Source organism: Podarcis liolepis, assembly GCF_965112155.1.
Source record: "Podarcis liolepis genome assembly, chromosome: 14".
Classification (NCBI taxonomy): Eukaryota; Metazoa; Chordata; class Lepidosauria; order Squamata; family Lacertidae; genus Podarcis; species Podarcis liolepis.
Window position 1 is genome coordinate 18,742,294 of NC_139569.1, and position 13,195 is coordinate 18,755,488.

General features: G+C 48.7%; 1 protein-coding gene across 3 annotated transcripts in view; it reads right to left on the reverse strand.

Annotated features, from left to right (window-relative positions):
* Nucleotides 1-4,544: 4,544 nt before the first annotated feature.
* Nucleotides 4,545-13,195, reverse strand: part of CAPN15 (calpain 15) — a 102,254-nt gene continuing 93,603 nt past the window's right edge. For all 3 annotated transcript variants that reach the window (XM_083473626.1, XM_083473624.1, XM_083473625.1), the window contains 4 exons: nt 12,041-12,270; nt 11,061-11,227; nt 9,971-10,149; nt 4,545-9,077 (listed from right to left, as the gene is read on the reverse strand). In XM_083473626.1, coding sequence (XP_083329752.1) covers nt 8,900-9,077; nt 9,971-10,149; nt 11,061-11,227; nt 12,041-12,270 — 754 coding nt within the window. In that variant the 3' untranslated portion in view covers nt 4,545-8,899. The remainder of the gene's footprint in view (nt 9,078-9,970; nt 10,150-11,060; nt 11,228-12,040; nt 12,271-13,195) is intronic.

Genomic DNA, 13,195 nt, shown 5'->3' on the forward strand with positions numbered 1-13,195 from the left:
TCAGACAAAGGAATGTGCTCTGTAAAGTAGCTCTCCTCATCCCCTCCAATATTAAGATGAGGGGCAGTAGCTTTGGAGGCTTGGGTGGAGATAGGCAAGGGCAGCTGAGCTTCGTCTCTTCCATGCACACAACACTTAGCGCCAGATAGCCTGCAAAGGTGCAACTGGGATTTGATTGACAGGCTGACAAACGTACTGTAGCACTGAGTCCCAGGGCTGTTTTTCACTGGCCTGCTGTTGCCTCCAAACCAGGACACCCTGGGCCATCTTGGGCTCTGTGCACCATGCAAGGGGAATCAAGACGCAGAACAGGAAGCAGCCGATTCACCCAGCTCCCTTTACCAGCATTGCAGCGCCTCCCTGCAGAGAAAATTCACCTAGCTGGTAGCTGATTCTGAGAAAATGGGCGGTTGCTTGTGAAAGCTCTTATCTCTGCAAATATGGTGGGCTGGATCGTGAATTCGATGTTCCACTGATTTTTGATAAGAGGGTTAAATATATGCTGAAGAGCCTAAGAGGAGCTCTGCTGGGTAAGGACCAGGGGTCCATCTTTTTTGCAGTGGTTAATCTGATGCCTCTGGGAAGCCCACAAGCCAGGCACAAGGGCAGTGGGCCTCTTTTCCATTTGTTAGCACAAGCTGGGCAAATACATACTTAGGGTGGTGTCCAGTCCTCATCCTGCCCATAGCAGGTCCATTAAAGTTTGCACTAACTTAGATTCAATTATTTCACTGGAAACCACATTTTGTCTACCCAAGTAAAGGTAAAGGGAGCCCTGACCATTAGGTTCAGTCGTGACCGACTCTGGGGTTGCGGCGCTCATCTTGCTTTACTGGCCGAGGGAGCTTCCGGGTCATGTGGCCAGCATGACTAAGCCGCTTCTGGTGAACCAGAGCAGCGCACAGAAATGCCGTTTACCTTCCCGCTGGAGCGATACCTACTTATCTACTTGCACTTTGATGTGCTTTCGAACTGCTAGGTTGGCAGGAGCAGGGACCGAGCAACGGGAGCTCACCCCATCGCGGGGATTTGAACCGCCGACCTTCTGATTGGCAAGTCCTAGGCTCTGTGGTTTAACCCACAGTGCCAGGAACGTGTGCTAATCAGTTTCATTGGAGTTCCAATGTTTTCTCCACCTTATACAGGAATAATTTAAGAATCCCACCCTTAATCGCTTTTTTCCTAGGCTGAAAAATCCAAAATGACATTGCCTTTCTACGCATGGAAGGTGTTTTAAGCCTTCGGATCTTCTTAGGTTGACCTTTTTGTACCTCATTCACCCCCCCCCCCCATTTTTAGAGTTAGTATAATGTAACATAAAATAAAACAACCACCTCCTTTTTGGACTGGATAATGCCCAATGCTGTCAGACAGGGACTGAGCCCTTTGTGAAGGCAGGAGAACAAAATGTGTCAATGCAGAGCTGCTTTGAACTTGACTCCTTGAAGTGGAAACCCAAGATTGCATTTCTTAATTTTTACCATATAGTTGCATACTGTGGTAGTGCTGCTTTTGTGACCCGCCTTCAATCAGGTCACTATGACCTGGCAGTTAGTCTTCTTCACCCACCAGCTGAGGACCAAGTGTGTAATGTGTGTAAATTGTTAAAACAAAAAAAGCATTATAAATGAAATTGGCCATCTAGTTATTCCAGATTCTGCATGAAATAGAAGTAGAGTTTGCAACCCATGTAAATTGCACAAATTAAATACATTTGCATAATATAGTCTGCCATTTTAGCTTGGTTGCATAATTATCATAGTTCTGCAAGAACAACCCAGATGTATTTAAGCTTATCATTACAGCAGTAAGGGCTTGCTTTCTTCTTAATGAAAATTCTTTATTTGGGTACAAATACCCAAATTCTGCACTTCTGTGGAAATTGTGGCGCACACACAGCTCCATGCATATTTAATCAAACTAGAATTTGTTAAGCATGTAAAAGCATGGGAAATATATATTTTAAAAGGCAGACTTCAAATGACTAAAAGAAAATCTAGTTTAAAAACATAGAAAGTTGACTCAGTTCAAGAGGAGCACATTGGGTGCAAGAGAGTCAACTTCAATCACATGCAGTTGCACTCAGCTTTCAAAGGGACACACGGCTACGGAAGGTTCTCCCAGTGAATCCTCAGAATTAATAGCCTTCGTGCTCACAAGCACAAGAAGTAATCTCTGGACTAGATGTACCTTTGGTCTGATCCCAACAAAACTCTTCTAACATTCATGGAGCCTGTAAGGAGGCAGAAGATGGGAATTATAATATAGTTTACCATCTAAGCCAGTTACAACTCAGATGGCTAAAATAGTGTGTAGTTCCCCAAACCCTCGGAGCCGGCGCCTCCTTCTCCGCTACCACCACACTGCGTTCTTCTGATCTCAAAGCTAACAGCTCCCTCTTCTGACTAGGCTTGGGAATGAATCACAGATACTTATCTTTTGGCTAATGCTGCCACCTTCTGTTGATCTATTTGCATGCCCACATCTCAAAAAAATTAGAAAAATGCGTTACTGTGGGCAGGTGCAGTTGTAACTCCTGGCCTCTTCAATTTTGCAAAAATCTTCAACCTTGTGTCCCACTTTATGCATCTTTATTCACAATAGTTGGACCTCTAGACACTTTCAAGGTCTGCCTTTCTATCACGACCTTTAAGATCAACAGAATAGTCAGCACCTTTGTAACTGTACCAAGCCTATGTGCCAAGTTGGAAAGAGCAAAACAGGCACAAAATCACTCTTCCTAGCCACCCCAAAGTTGTTGAATTCCCGTTTCTGTATAATTCATTCAAGTGCTATATCATGCTCCTCAATGGACTGGGGTGGGTTAACTGTTTCATGCCAGCTGCTGATAGGACACGCCAGTCTCAAAGCAAATTAAGGGACACCAACGCAGGTGGCGTTCTGGGTTAAACCAGAGCCTAGGGCTTGCAGATCAGAAGGTTGGCAGTTTGAATCCCCACGACGGGCTGAGCTCCTGTTGCTTAGTCCCTGCTCCTGCCAACCTAGCAGTTTGAAAGCATGTCAAAGTGCAAGTAGATAAATAGGCATTGCTCCGGCGGGAAGGTAAACGGCGTTTCCGTGCGCTGCTCTGGTTCGCCAGAAGCGGCTTAGTCATGCTGGCCACATGACCTGAAAGCTGTATGCCGGCTCCCCTCAGCCAGTAAAGTGAGATGTGGTTTGAATTGTGATACAGCATTAGTTTTCTTTCCCATTTAATTAACCAACCTAGCAACATTGGTGCTATTAATGTTTGCTGTTGCTGATTGTCACTGTGCTTATATTGTTCAAGTAGTTATTTAACAAAATTTATATACTGCTTGATTGTAAATAGAACCTCTAAGCAGTTTACATGCACACCCTTTTCAATAAAATATGTATTTCTTTGGACTATGCTGCTATCTAAAGTAATTGTTACGGTTTATTTGATCTTTTTGCATTCCATTTCATTCTTTACACACACCCCCGACACCTGTGTGTGTATGTGTGTTTGCCAGCTATGGACTGATTACACTTCACACATCTGATGAAGTGGATTTAAATCCAGAAAAGCTTACACCATAATGGATATGTTAATCTTTAAGTTGCCACAAGACTCTCATTTTGAGCCTCATTTTAACTGCTACTTGCCTTAGTAAAGAGCAGGGTTGAAATGGAGCGAGCACATACCTAAAAGTCAAGCAAATCATGTCAAAAGTCCTTGGGAGAGGGCCGCAGCCAGTGGTGACAGATGCCCAGTGAGATGGGTAGGGCGGGAGAAGGGGAGGCTAGGAGTAGATGGAGCCAGATCTAATCAACAACAGGCAAAGCCAACTCATTCTACTTTTGTCCCCATCCTTCTATTTGTTGAGATCTACATGGACAACATTAATGCAGGAAGTCCTAGATGTAATCTCTCATAACTACTTGTAGGACTAGGAGACCCTTGTCTGGAGACCCCTGGACGGTTAAGTCCAGTCAAAGGCGACTATGAGGTTGTGGTGCTCATCTCGCTTTCAGGCCGAGGGAGCCGGCGTTTGTCCACAGACAGCTTTCTGGGTCATGTGGCCAGCATGACTAAACTGCTTCAGATGCAGTGGGACACCGTGATGGAAACCAGAGTGCACGGAAATGCCATTTACCTTCCCACCACAGCACTACCTATTTATCTATTTGCACTGGTGTGCTTTTGAACTGCTAGGTTGGCTGGAGCTGGGACAGAGCAATGGGAGCTCACCCTGTTGCGGGGATTCAAACTGCCAACCTTCCAATTGGTAAGCCCAAGGGCTCGATGGTTTGAACCACAGCACCACCCGCGTCCCTGCAACAACAGGACCTATGGTTTGGTGTGATGTAAAAGAGCTTCCTATATTCCTATGTTTCCATGACCTGGTGGACTGCAACAACCTTCTATCTCCCTTCCCTGCCCAGAAAGAGTCTGGGGAACAGAATAAGAACAGCACCCAATGCCAAGTATTCGTCAGTTCATGAATTATGTCCAGGGGCAGATGTGAAGGACACCACATCCTCCCCTCCAGTGCTGCTATCATACCAAGCAAGACAGACAATTAAAAAACAAAATTTTTTTATTTGGTCCTTTGGAACCTGAGTTTGAAAACCACCCATGGGATAATTCGTATTATACAGGGACTGATTACAGATTTGATTTACAATTGATAAAATATCCTATGTTTTCTTAAGAGCTGGACAATATTTACATGGTTAAAAACTATTCACAGCTCGAAGAGAGTGAACAGAAAGACACACACACACATACACACACACACACAAAAGAAGAACATTGAAAAAGAGAAAAAAAGGAAAGGAGACATTTTGGACAGGGGTAAAAACAAAATACAGAGGAACTCACATGTTCAGCCACTCCCTGGCCTGAGATGACTGAGCTGGGAAAGGAGGAAGGAGACGCAGAGTGAACACTGATTGATAGTGGAGATGGTGGGGGCGAAGGAAAGGGGGAGAAAAATCAACTTTCTGTTCATTGCTACTTGATTAGGTGGAGAGAAAATGGAACAGGACACAGGGGAGTAGGGATGGAAAGGTAATGTACTGGCATAATGAAATGATGGCACTGCTACCCTGTTCCCCAAAGGTCCTTGCAATGCCACTTTAGCCCTCAACTTGGCCACACCCTGCCTTTCCGAGCTCCCCAACACCAGCTTGGCCATGCTCCCGGGTACAAAAAGCCCAGCTACACCTGCCTCCTGAGACAGCAAGGGTGCATCTGTGTTACCAACACATTGGCTTTATACTCGCTTAAACCCTAATGGCTTCTTTCAAAGAATCCCAAGGAAATCGCACTCCATCGTCTCGAGACAGACAGATGCCAACAACTGTTAAGCAATCCCTCCCCAATGCTCCCTGGAAAGAGGAAAGGGGTATTAAACCAGTTTAACTCCGTAGTGAAGATATGCCCTACAAGAAAGCTGTTTCAAAAGGGTGGGGCTGCAACACAATAGCTTGCATTCATTGCTCTCTCCTCACAGCACACTGCAATGAACTGTAGAAATTCATATACAGTGGTACCTTGGGTTACAGACGCTTCAGGTTACAGACTCCGCTAACCCAGAAATAGTACCTCGGTTAAGAACTTTACTTCAGGATGAGAACAGAAATTGTGCTCCGGCGGCAGCAGGGGGCCCCATTAGCTAAAGTGGTTAAGAACATTTTCAGGTTAAGAACAGACCACCGGAATGAATTAAGTTCTTAGCCCGAGGTACCACTGTATTCAGATTACGGAGAGTGCCTGAGCCCTAGAGCTTAGGAATTCAACCCTCTGCAGGAAGAGGCTTCCAGAAAGGATTCATGTGACATTACTGACCCACCATACAGCCATGTCATTGTGGCTCCTATACTCCAGCAAACTATGTTCCTCAGAAGTCACTGTAGGAGGAATTAGTGCAAATCTTATAACCTCCTTGGAAGTCGGGCTTCCACCTTCTTATGGCAGGGCTCCCCACATCTTCTGCAGCCACGAAGCAGGCAGAAATTGGTGAACTGTTTCCTGGTCCCTGCATCTGTGTGCTTCGATAAAGGCTCACACCTGCTGCGATTTCTGCCTGCTAGAGATCGGCCACAAGAAGGGGAGGAGGAGATGGCAACCCTTCTTGGAAGGCAAAATAAAGCATGGCTTGAGGGGAGGGGAGGAACACACGCTTCCTCTCACTGGTTCCGCCACCACTGCACCCCTTTGTCTTTGAGGGAAGCGGGGAAGACTGGGCCCTGCAAACAAGCAAGGATTGGGAGCTACTCTAAACCAGAGCCACAGATGCATCCAGGACAACACACAACTTAATTTCCATTTCCCAGCTGAAAGCTGCCATTTGCAGAGCAAGGGCACGGTGCAGAGGGGCATTTTTATGGTCCCCCAAGTTATTATCACTGTGCTCTCTCTGACTTGCCTGGCACTGGCTGTGCCCCATACATGGCAACGTTCCACCTTTGAGCAGTCAATGGTGGTGGAGTGTCATTCATGTTCCCTACTTTTTTTGCTTGAAGATGCAATGAGCCCAAGAGCAGGAGAGGCCAGTGGTGTTGGGGCTGACAACAACTGGCATGTTATCGTATTTCTCCCTGAATATGGAAGTGAAAGGAATGACTGGGAGCAGCCTCAGCCCAGAGTACATTATCCACAATGTTCCCAGGTGGGCATTTTGATGTCCCAAATCCTGTCCCAGCCTCCCACTTTCCCACTCACCCTCACAGTGCTCCACACGTCAACATGTGCAGACAGGGGTGGGCGGGAGTACAAACGAACTAGGCTCTTGACTGATTGCTTGTACCGGCAGAAAGGCCCTTTCCTAATGGAGGGATTGGACTCATTTTATAGAGCAACACAATGGGGAAGACACTGCTGGTGATGAGCCCCCACAGCTTTCCGGGACGCCCTCCTCCCACCCTGTGCCCGAACCAATGAAGTTGGCAGGAAGACACCATCCCTGCTACCCTGTGCCTGAGCCCACAAGGTGGACTAGAAACCCTGTCCCTGATACCCTGTTCCCGAGACCCAACTCCACAGATCTCCATCAAGCTCAGCCCCACACTGGGTCCCCTGAAGGGCAAAAGCCATGTCCTGTCAACCTCAACTATGCATCTGTCCCAAGTGAGTGATGGTGAGCACGTGTACCACTGGCGATCCATCCAGAATCTTCTTTAAGGGTGATGGCAGAGACCAACCTCTCCCTTACGGAGGGTCCAGAGGCACAACATACTCCAGATTCCTTCCCAGCATAAGGCTATTCTCCTTGGGTGGGGAAGGAGTGCAGAAATTCCCACTGGGGCATTTCTAAACTCACTTTTCTGGAGGCTAAGCATCTGACTGCAAAGCAGAACTGGTGGAGACCAAAAGTGCTAAATTGACCGAGCTGTACATGAAAGGTTTTCGGGTAGCTTTCAAATCAGCGCCAAATTGGAAGCGCCAGAAGGCACAAGGGGAGGTCAGTCGGTAAAGGGTTCCTTGTTCTCCTCCACCACAGCTGCTGACCCCTGGCTATTCTTCCTTTGGACTGCAGACTGCCAGGAAGGGAAATTGGGAGCAACCCTGCTCCTCTGTATCATGTGAGTTGCAGGGACCACAAGTGTGAATGAACTTCCAAGCCCTTCTCAAACACCCAGGCAGCTGTGTGCCTCCCTTGCAGACTCCCAATCACTTCCTTGCAGCCTACACCCATGTCCCCAAGCCCCACTCCTCCCCACACCAAGTGTCCCCAGCAATATATATATATACAGACAAGCCCCTGTACAGATCAAAAATGCCATGATGCTAAACTTAAGCCCCAGGGGCAACATCTCCTGCAATACCCATGTGGGTGGGTCAAATGGCTTGAAGCCTGCTTGGAAAAATGTGCTTCTCTAGGCTTTGTTACTACACTTGCTCCTCCACACAAGACTGTGGTGCCAGTCTTTCCGAGGGGCACGGGCGCAGGAAGAGAAGCAAAGAAGGCAGGCAGAGACTCTTATCCCAAACACCACATAAATTTGGCAGCAGGTTCCACGGCTCGTGCTTAAATCAATCTTGCAGAAAAATACAAAACAGTAAGAATAACATTTTCATAGCCAGCACTCCCACCATACGTGTTGCAAGACAGCTTGCACATTGAGTCTAGCCTGCCACTCGTCCTGCAGAAAAATGGTGCTCACGCTAGGGGAGTAGTTTAACACAGATTTAGCTAGTTTGCCGTTAACAGCACAATGGCTCTGCCATTTTTTTTGTACCCCTCTGGCAACCCAGTCTGCAAAACAAAAGACAAAACAAAACTTCACCACCTAGCCAACCCAGTGCTGGAAGGGAGATGGAAGTCCATCTTACAAGTCATCACCCCTCCATCTGCCAATGACAATTCCAGACGTGAGAGAGACAGAGACAGGATGGGCCTACATACCCCTCATCCCAGACCCCACCCGACCCCATTGCAGCAGCCAGCTGACATTTTTAACAGTGGGGTGAGGCACACACACAGACAGACACATTGGCCAGAGGTATATTATTGTTGCAGCAGCCTTAGGATTTTTGGCGGCTGTGGGAAGGGAAGAGTCCCAGGACCTGGCGCCTGAGAGCATCTGAGCATCGCCTGCACCTGGGGCTGGGACACGTCCCTCTCCAGGGCTGTGACATTCCCTTGCTCTCCTAACTTGACAGCAGCTCTGGATAAAGTGCATCATCTGTGGGGAGGCAGGTGGGGAGGGGAGGGAGAGAGGATTTCAAGGGAGGGGGAACCTGAGCAGCTCCCTGCCTGACCCCAGGGGATGGGAGGAAAGGCGCTTGGCTTGAGACACCCAGTCTGTCTGTCTGTCCATCCTTCTCAATCCCGATGGCTCAGTAATGGCGGCTCGGGCAACGCCTGAGACAAGTGGGGCCAGAAAAAAGGCAGAAGCAGAAGAGCGGCAGGGAGGGCGGGGCCATTTGTCATAGCGGCCGGGGCCCATGTAGCCCCGCCACCTCGGGTGTCAGCAGCGGATTGTGCGTCCCCTTGGTCGACATCCAGTCATTCAGAAAGGCCTGGGTGGCTTTGCGATGTGCCAGGCGGTGGGTGATGGAGAAACCGGCGTTGCCTTCCAGCTGGGACAGAATCACTAGAACCTGCCTGGAAGAAAACAAAAGGAAAGGAGATAGACAGGTCAGTGAAAGAGAGAGGGAAATAGTGCTAATCCTCACCCGCGCGAATCTACAGCCACAAAGGAAGGCCCAAGAGCAATGGTAGGAATACAATTCAGATTGGGCAATCGCCCCCTGGCTTTCCAAGTAGCCCTTTCATCATGCAGGAAGGTCTCAGATTCCCCAAAGGCTTCCAATACACAAACACTCTCTGGGATCAACGTTCTGGCCTGGTGCAGACTTAACATTACAGATCTCTTAACCAGGTGAAGAGCAGAGGTGTGAAACTTCCAGCACACAGGTCAAATGTGGCCCACCAGGCCTCACCATCTGGCCTACAGTCATTTGGGAGAGGCAATGCCCATCCAGCCTACAAATGATATCCTCCAGCCATTGTTTTTGTTCTTATATTTATTGTGTATTTTGTGTTTTTGATATCTATGGATGAAGGGCAGTATACAAAATTAATAAATCATCAAAGGACCAATTGGGAGCTTAAGGCGAGATGGACGAAGGCATGCTCCAATTGCCCATCAGATGATGGGTGGTGTGGGTGTGCCTTGCTTCAGAAAGGGGAAGAGGTTTCTATTGAAATTACTGTCCAAATCAGGATGCGGTGGAGTCTCCATTTTAGCAGTGGTTTCAGTGGGATCTACTTCTCCCTCCCAGTGCTGCCCCTTGAACTTCTCAAAACTGGAGGTTGAAAAACAATGAAGGCACCTGGACTTGTCAGTTGAGGAGAGAGGGTGGCCCTCCTCCTTACATTCTACAAGGTGGCAAACTGCTTCATCCCCCCCCCCCCAATGTGGCAATTCTGCAACTTAAGCACACCAACGGGAAATTAAGTCTAGTTCTCTCAGCCCCCCGCTAACTCCCTCTCACCTGTGCAGAGGGGGCACACTGTCCTGCGTTTTGAGGCTGCCTCGTGTCGACACAACGTTGAAGCTGTCTGTGCAGTCGCACTGGACGTGCAGGTAGGATTTAGGGTGCCGGTTCTCCACCACCACAATGAGACCTGCCCAGCCATGTGTCAGGTAGTAGCAAGTCATCCCCTCGCGCCCCTGCGGAAGCAAACCAGCCAGTCAGTCTCGGCCCCAGACCAGCGAATCCTGCCTGCCTCCACCTCACCACCCACATGGCAATACAGAGTCCCAACCTCCAACACTCGGGGCCCATGCTCACTCCAACTCCTTGGAAGATGCACGTTCCCAGGAGCGCATGCGCAGCTGCAGGTGCTTGGCTGCTTTCCAGAGAGAACATCCACATACAAAACCCACCCATCCAACTAACAGCAGGACACCTGCCTGCAGAAAGCTGTAGGATTTTATGTAGCTTAGTAAACTAGGAATTAAGGAACTCTAACCTCACATCTGCTATGGACTCTGTAGGTGGTCTTAAACAAGCCACCGAGTCTGTTTTGCACCCCAAGTGTTTTGCCTTGGAGTCTGATAACACCTCTTGCTTTTCTGGAGGGAGGATAGAGAGGGGTGTGGGAGTACCGGGGACAGTTTGCATTTGCTGCTCCACCCACTATTTACTCTGACCCCGCCCACCACTGGCATGCGGCCCTTGGGAGATTGCTCAGAAAGGAATGTGGCCCACAGGTTGAAAAAAGGTTCCCTAGCCCTTACATGTACAGTACTGAGACAGTGCGTGTGAAGCAAGTTTGAACACTTTAAAGCGCTCCATAAATGTTTAAGCATCACGGCCACCGTTTTCCCAGTAGGAAGGCTCTTAGGCAGCTGGGGTGGGGAAAAAAATCTGCTGCAAACCCTGGAGAGCTGCTGCCTGTCAGAACAGATACCAGCCTTCTCCAACCTGGTGTTCTCCCAGCCTTCTAGATGTTGCTGGGAGTTGTTGTCCAGCCCTCAATCCCTCACTGCCCTCTGATGGTAGTCAATATGCTGATAGTGAGAAGCAGGAAAGAACAGACTCTCTGAAGCAGCCGGGTGGGGCTGGTGCCTGCACGTACCTCGTGCCGTTCGCCCTTGTTCTCGGTGAGAAGAATGATGGCATCTGCCAATGTGGTGGACTGAGCCTCAATCTGTTCCACCATCACCAAGCGGGAGCTGTAGATGGCCAGGATGTAGCTGGAGATGTCAGCAGCTGGGCATGCACTGCCAGTAGTAGGGCTGGAAACTGGTAGAGGTCGAAATAAGCAAGTGAGGCAGCATCAGGCTGCAGGGCCCCCTGTCCACAAGGGAGTCCCCACCCCCAAGAATCCCTACCCATCCTGCCATGTGGCCTTTCCCTCACTCAAGCATTTCCAGATGCCAGCTTAGGAACATGAACTGCCTTCCTGATTGCATTACAGGTCTGGTACTTAGTCTCCAACACAAGACAAGACTTGCATTCTTGAAAGGAAGTACAGAACTGTGCAATAGTAAAAAGGAGAAAAGTACAGAAAAGGCCATCTAGAGAAGCCCCCGCCTTCCCAAGTGTAAAATAAACCGGTCCCCGCCCCTTACACACAGGGGCATTCAGAGAACTTGGACGACAAGCTTCAAATCACTACATACATTGTTGGTATTGTCTACTCAGAAGGAAGTCCTACTGAGTTCAATGGGGCTTTCTCCTAAGTGATTGGGGTTAGGACTGCAATCTGCAAGAAGCCAATGTTTAAGCAATGAAGGCAAATTTCAACTGAGAATTAAGGCTGGGGAAGGGAACCTTCCCCAAATGGGACTCCCAACTCTCATCCGTCCCCCCAACAGGATAGCCAATGGTCAAGAATGAAGGGAGTTTCGGTCCCAGCAAATTCTGGAGGATCACAGGCTCCTTCGTTGCCTGAAGCTGTTCTGAAAACACAGGTGGCTTTTTCTTCAAACAGTGACCCCCCCCCCATTTTTTTAAATCCTCCTCCCAAGCTCTCAGCAGGCAACCCTATTGCTGGAACTGGCAGCCCCACTGCCCGAGAGGAGTCAGAAGTAGACTCTGCCACACAACACTTACCTTGGCTTGAGGAGGTGCCTGTCACTGGGGTAGTCCAGTGGTTGAAGGCACAGCACACCACAGCATACTCGCCCGGCTCCAGCATGACATCACAGTTGACAAACTTCTTGACTGCCCGCTTGCTGTGTGCCATCAGGCGGCCCAGGCTGAGCTTGCTGCCATTGATGAAGGTGGCTCGGAAGACCATGATGCAAAGGTCCAGCAAGTGGCTGTCCACTGTGTCTGAGCGCCTGCCAAGGGAAAGGAGGGAAGGGGCCATGGCTCAGTGGGAAAGCATGCAGGAAGTGCCAGGTCCAATCTCTGGTGGGGCTGGGAATCAGTCTGTGGGAAACTGCAGCTAGTTGCTGTAGACCACATTGAATTGGATGGGCCAATTGCTAGACTCCTGGTGTAAAGGAGTTCCCTACATTCTTGTGAAGTGCAGTGGAGTCAGAAGTCACTGCACAACCTGCTGTACCCCACTCTCTTTTACCAAATAGGATAACACAAACAATATGGGGTGGGGGGCAAAAATATGGGTCATGCCAGACTGCTGTCTTGGTAATAGTGGCTTGCAGCAGTGGCCTCACCACCATTTCCATTGTTTCTTTTTTTAGAGTTTCTGTCTTCAGTGAAACATAGAATTGTAGATTTGGAAGGGACCTCAAGGGTGATCTACTGCAGAGAGAGAAGGATCCAAGGCAAAAGGAGGGTAGCCCTTCTGCTCCTTTAATAGCTGATGAAAACCTAGCTTCAATGACACCCTGAGCAACAAGCTGCATCTGTTGCACAACTACAGACAGAGCCCAGCCTGAAACCCTGGAGGGCTACTGCCAGTCAGTGTAGACAGCACTAAGCTAGATGGATCAATGGTGTAAACTTTGTAAGAGGCAGCTTCATATGCTTCCTAGGTACAAGGGTCCTGCTTTCTGCTACACATCTGGCCACCCTAGAGAAAAAAGCAGGCAGATGAGCATGTTAAAAAAACCCCAACATCCCATTACTGGGTCCTGTGGTGAAGTTTGCAGCAGTTAAAAGTGGTTTCTGAGTCTGAAAATCACAGAAACTAATGACTAAAAAAATGCCTGTCACTATGAGGGAGGGATAGATGAGAGAAGAGGACTTGTCTATTGTAAGGACTCACAGGGGAGAGGGGCAGTGAATGTCTATACATAT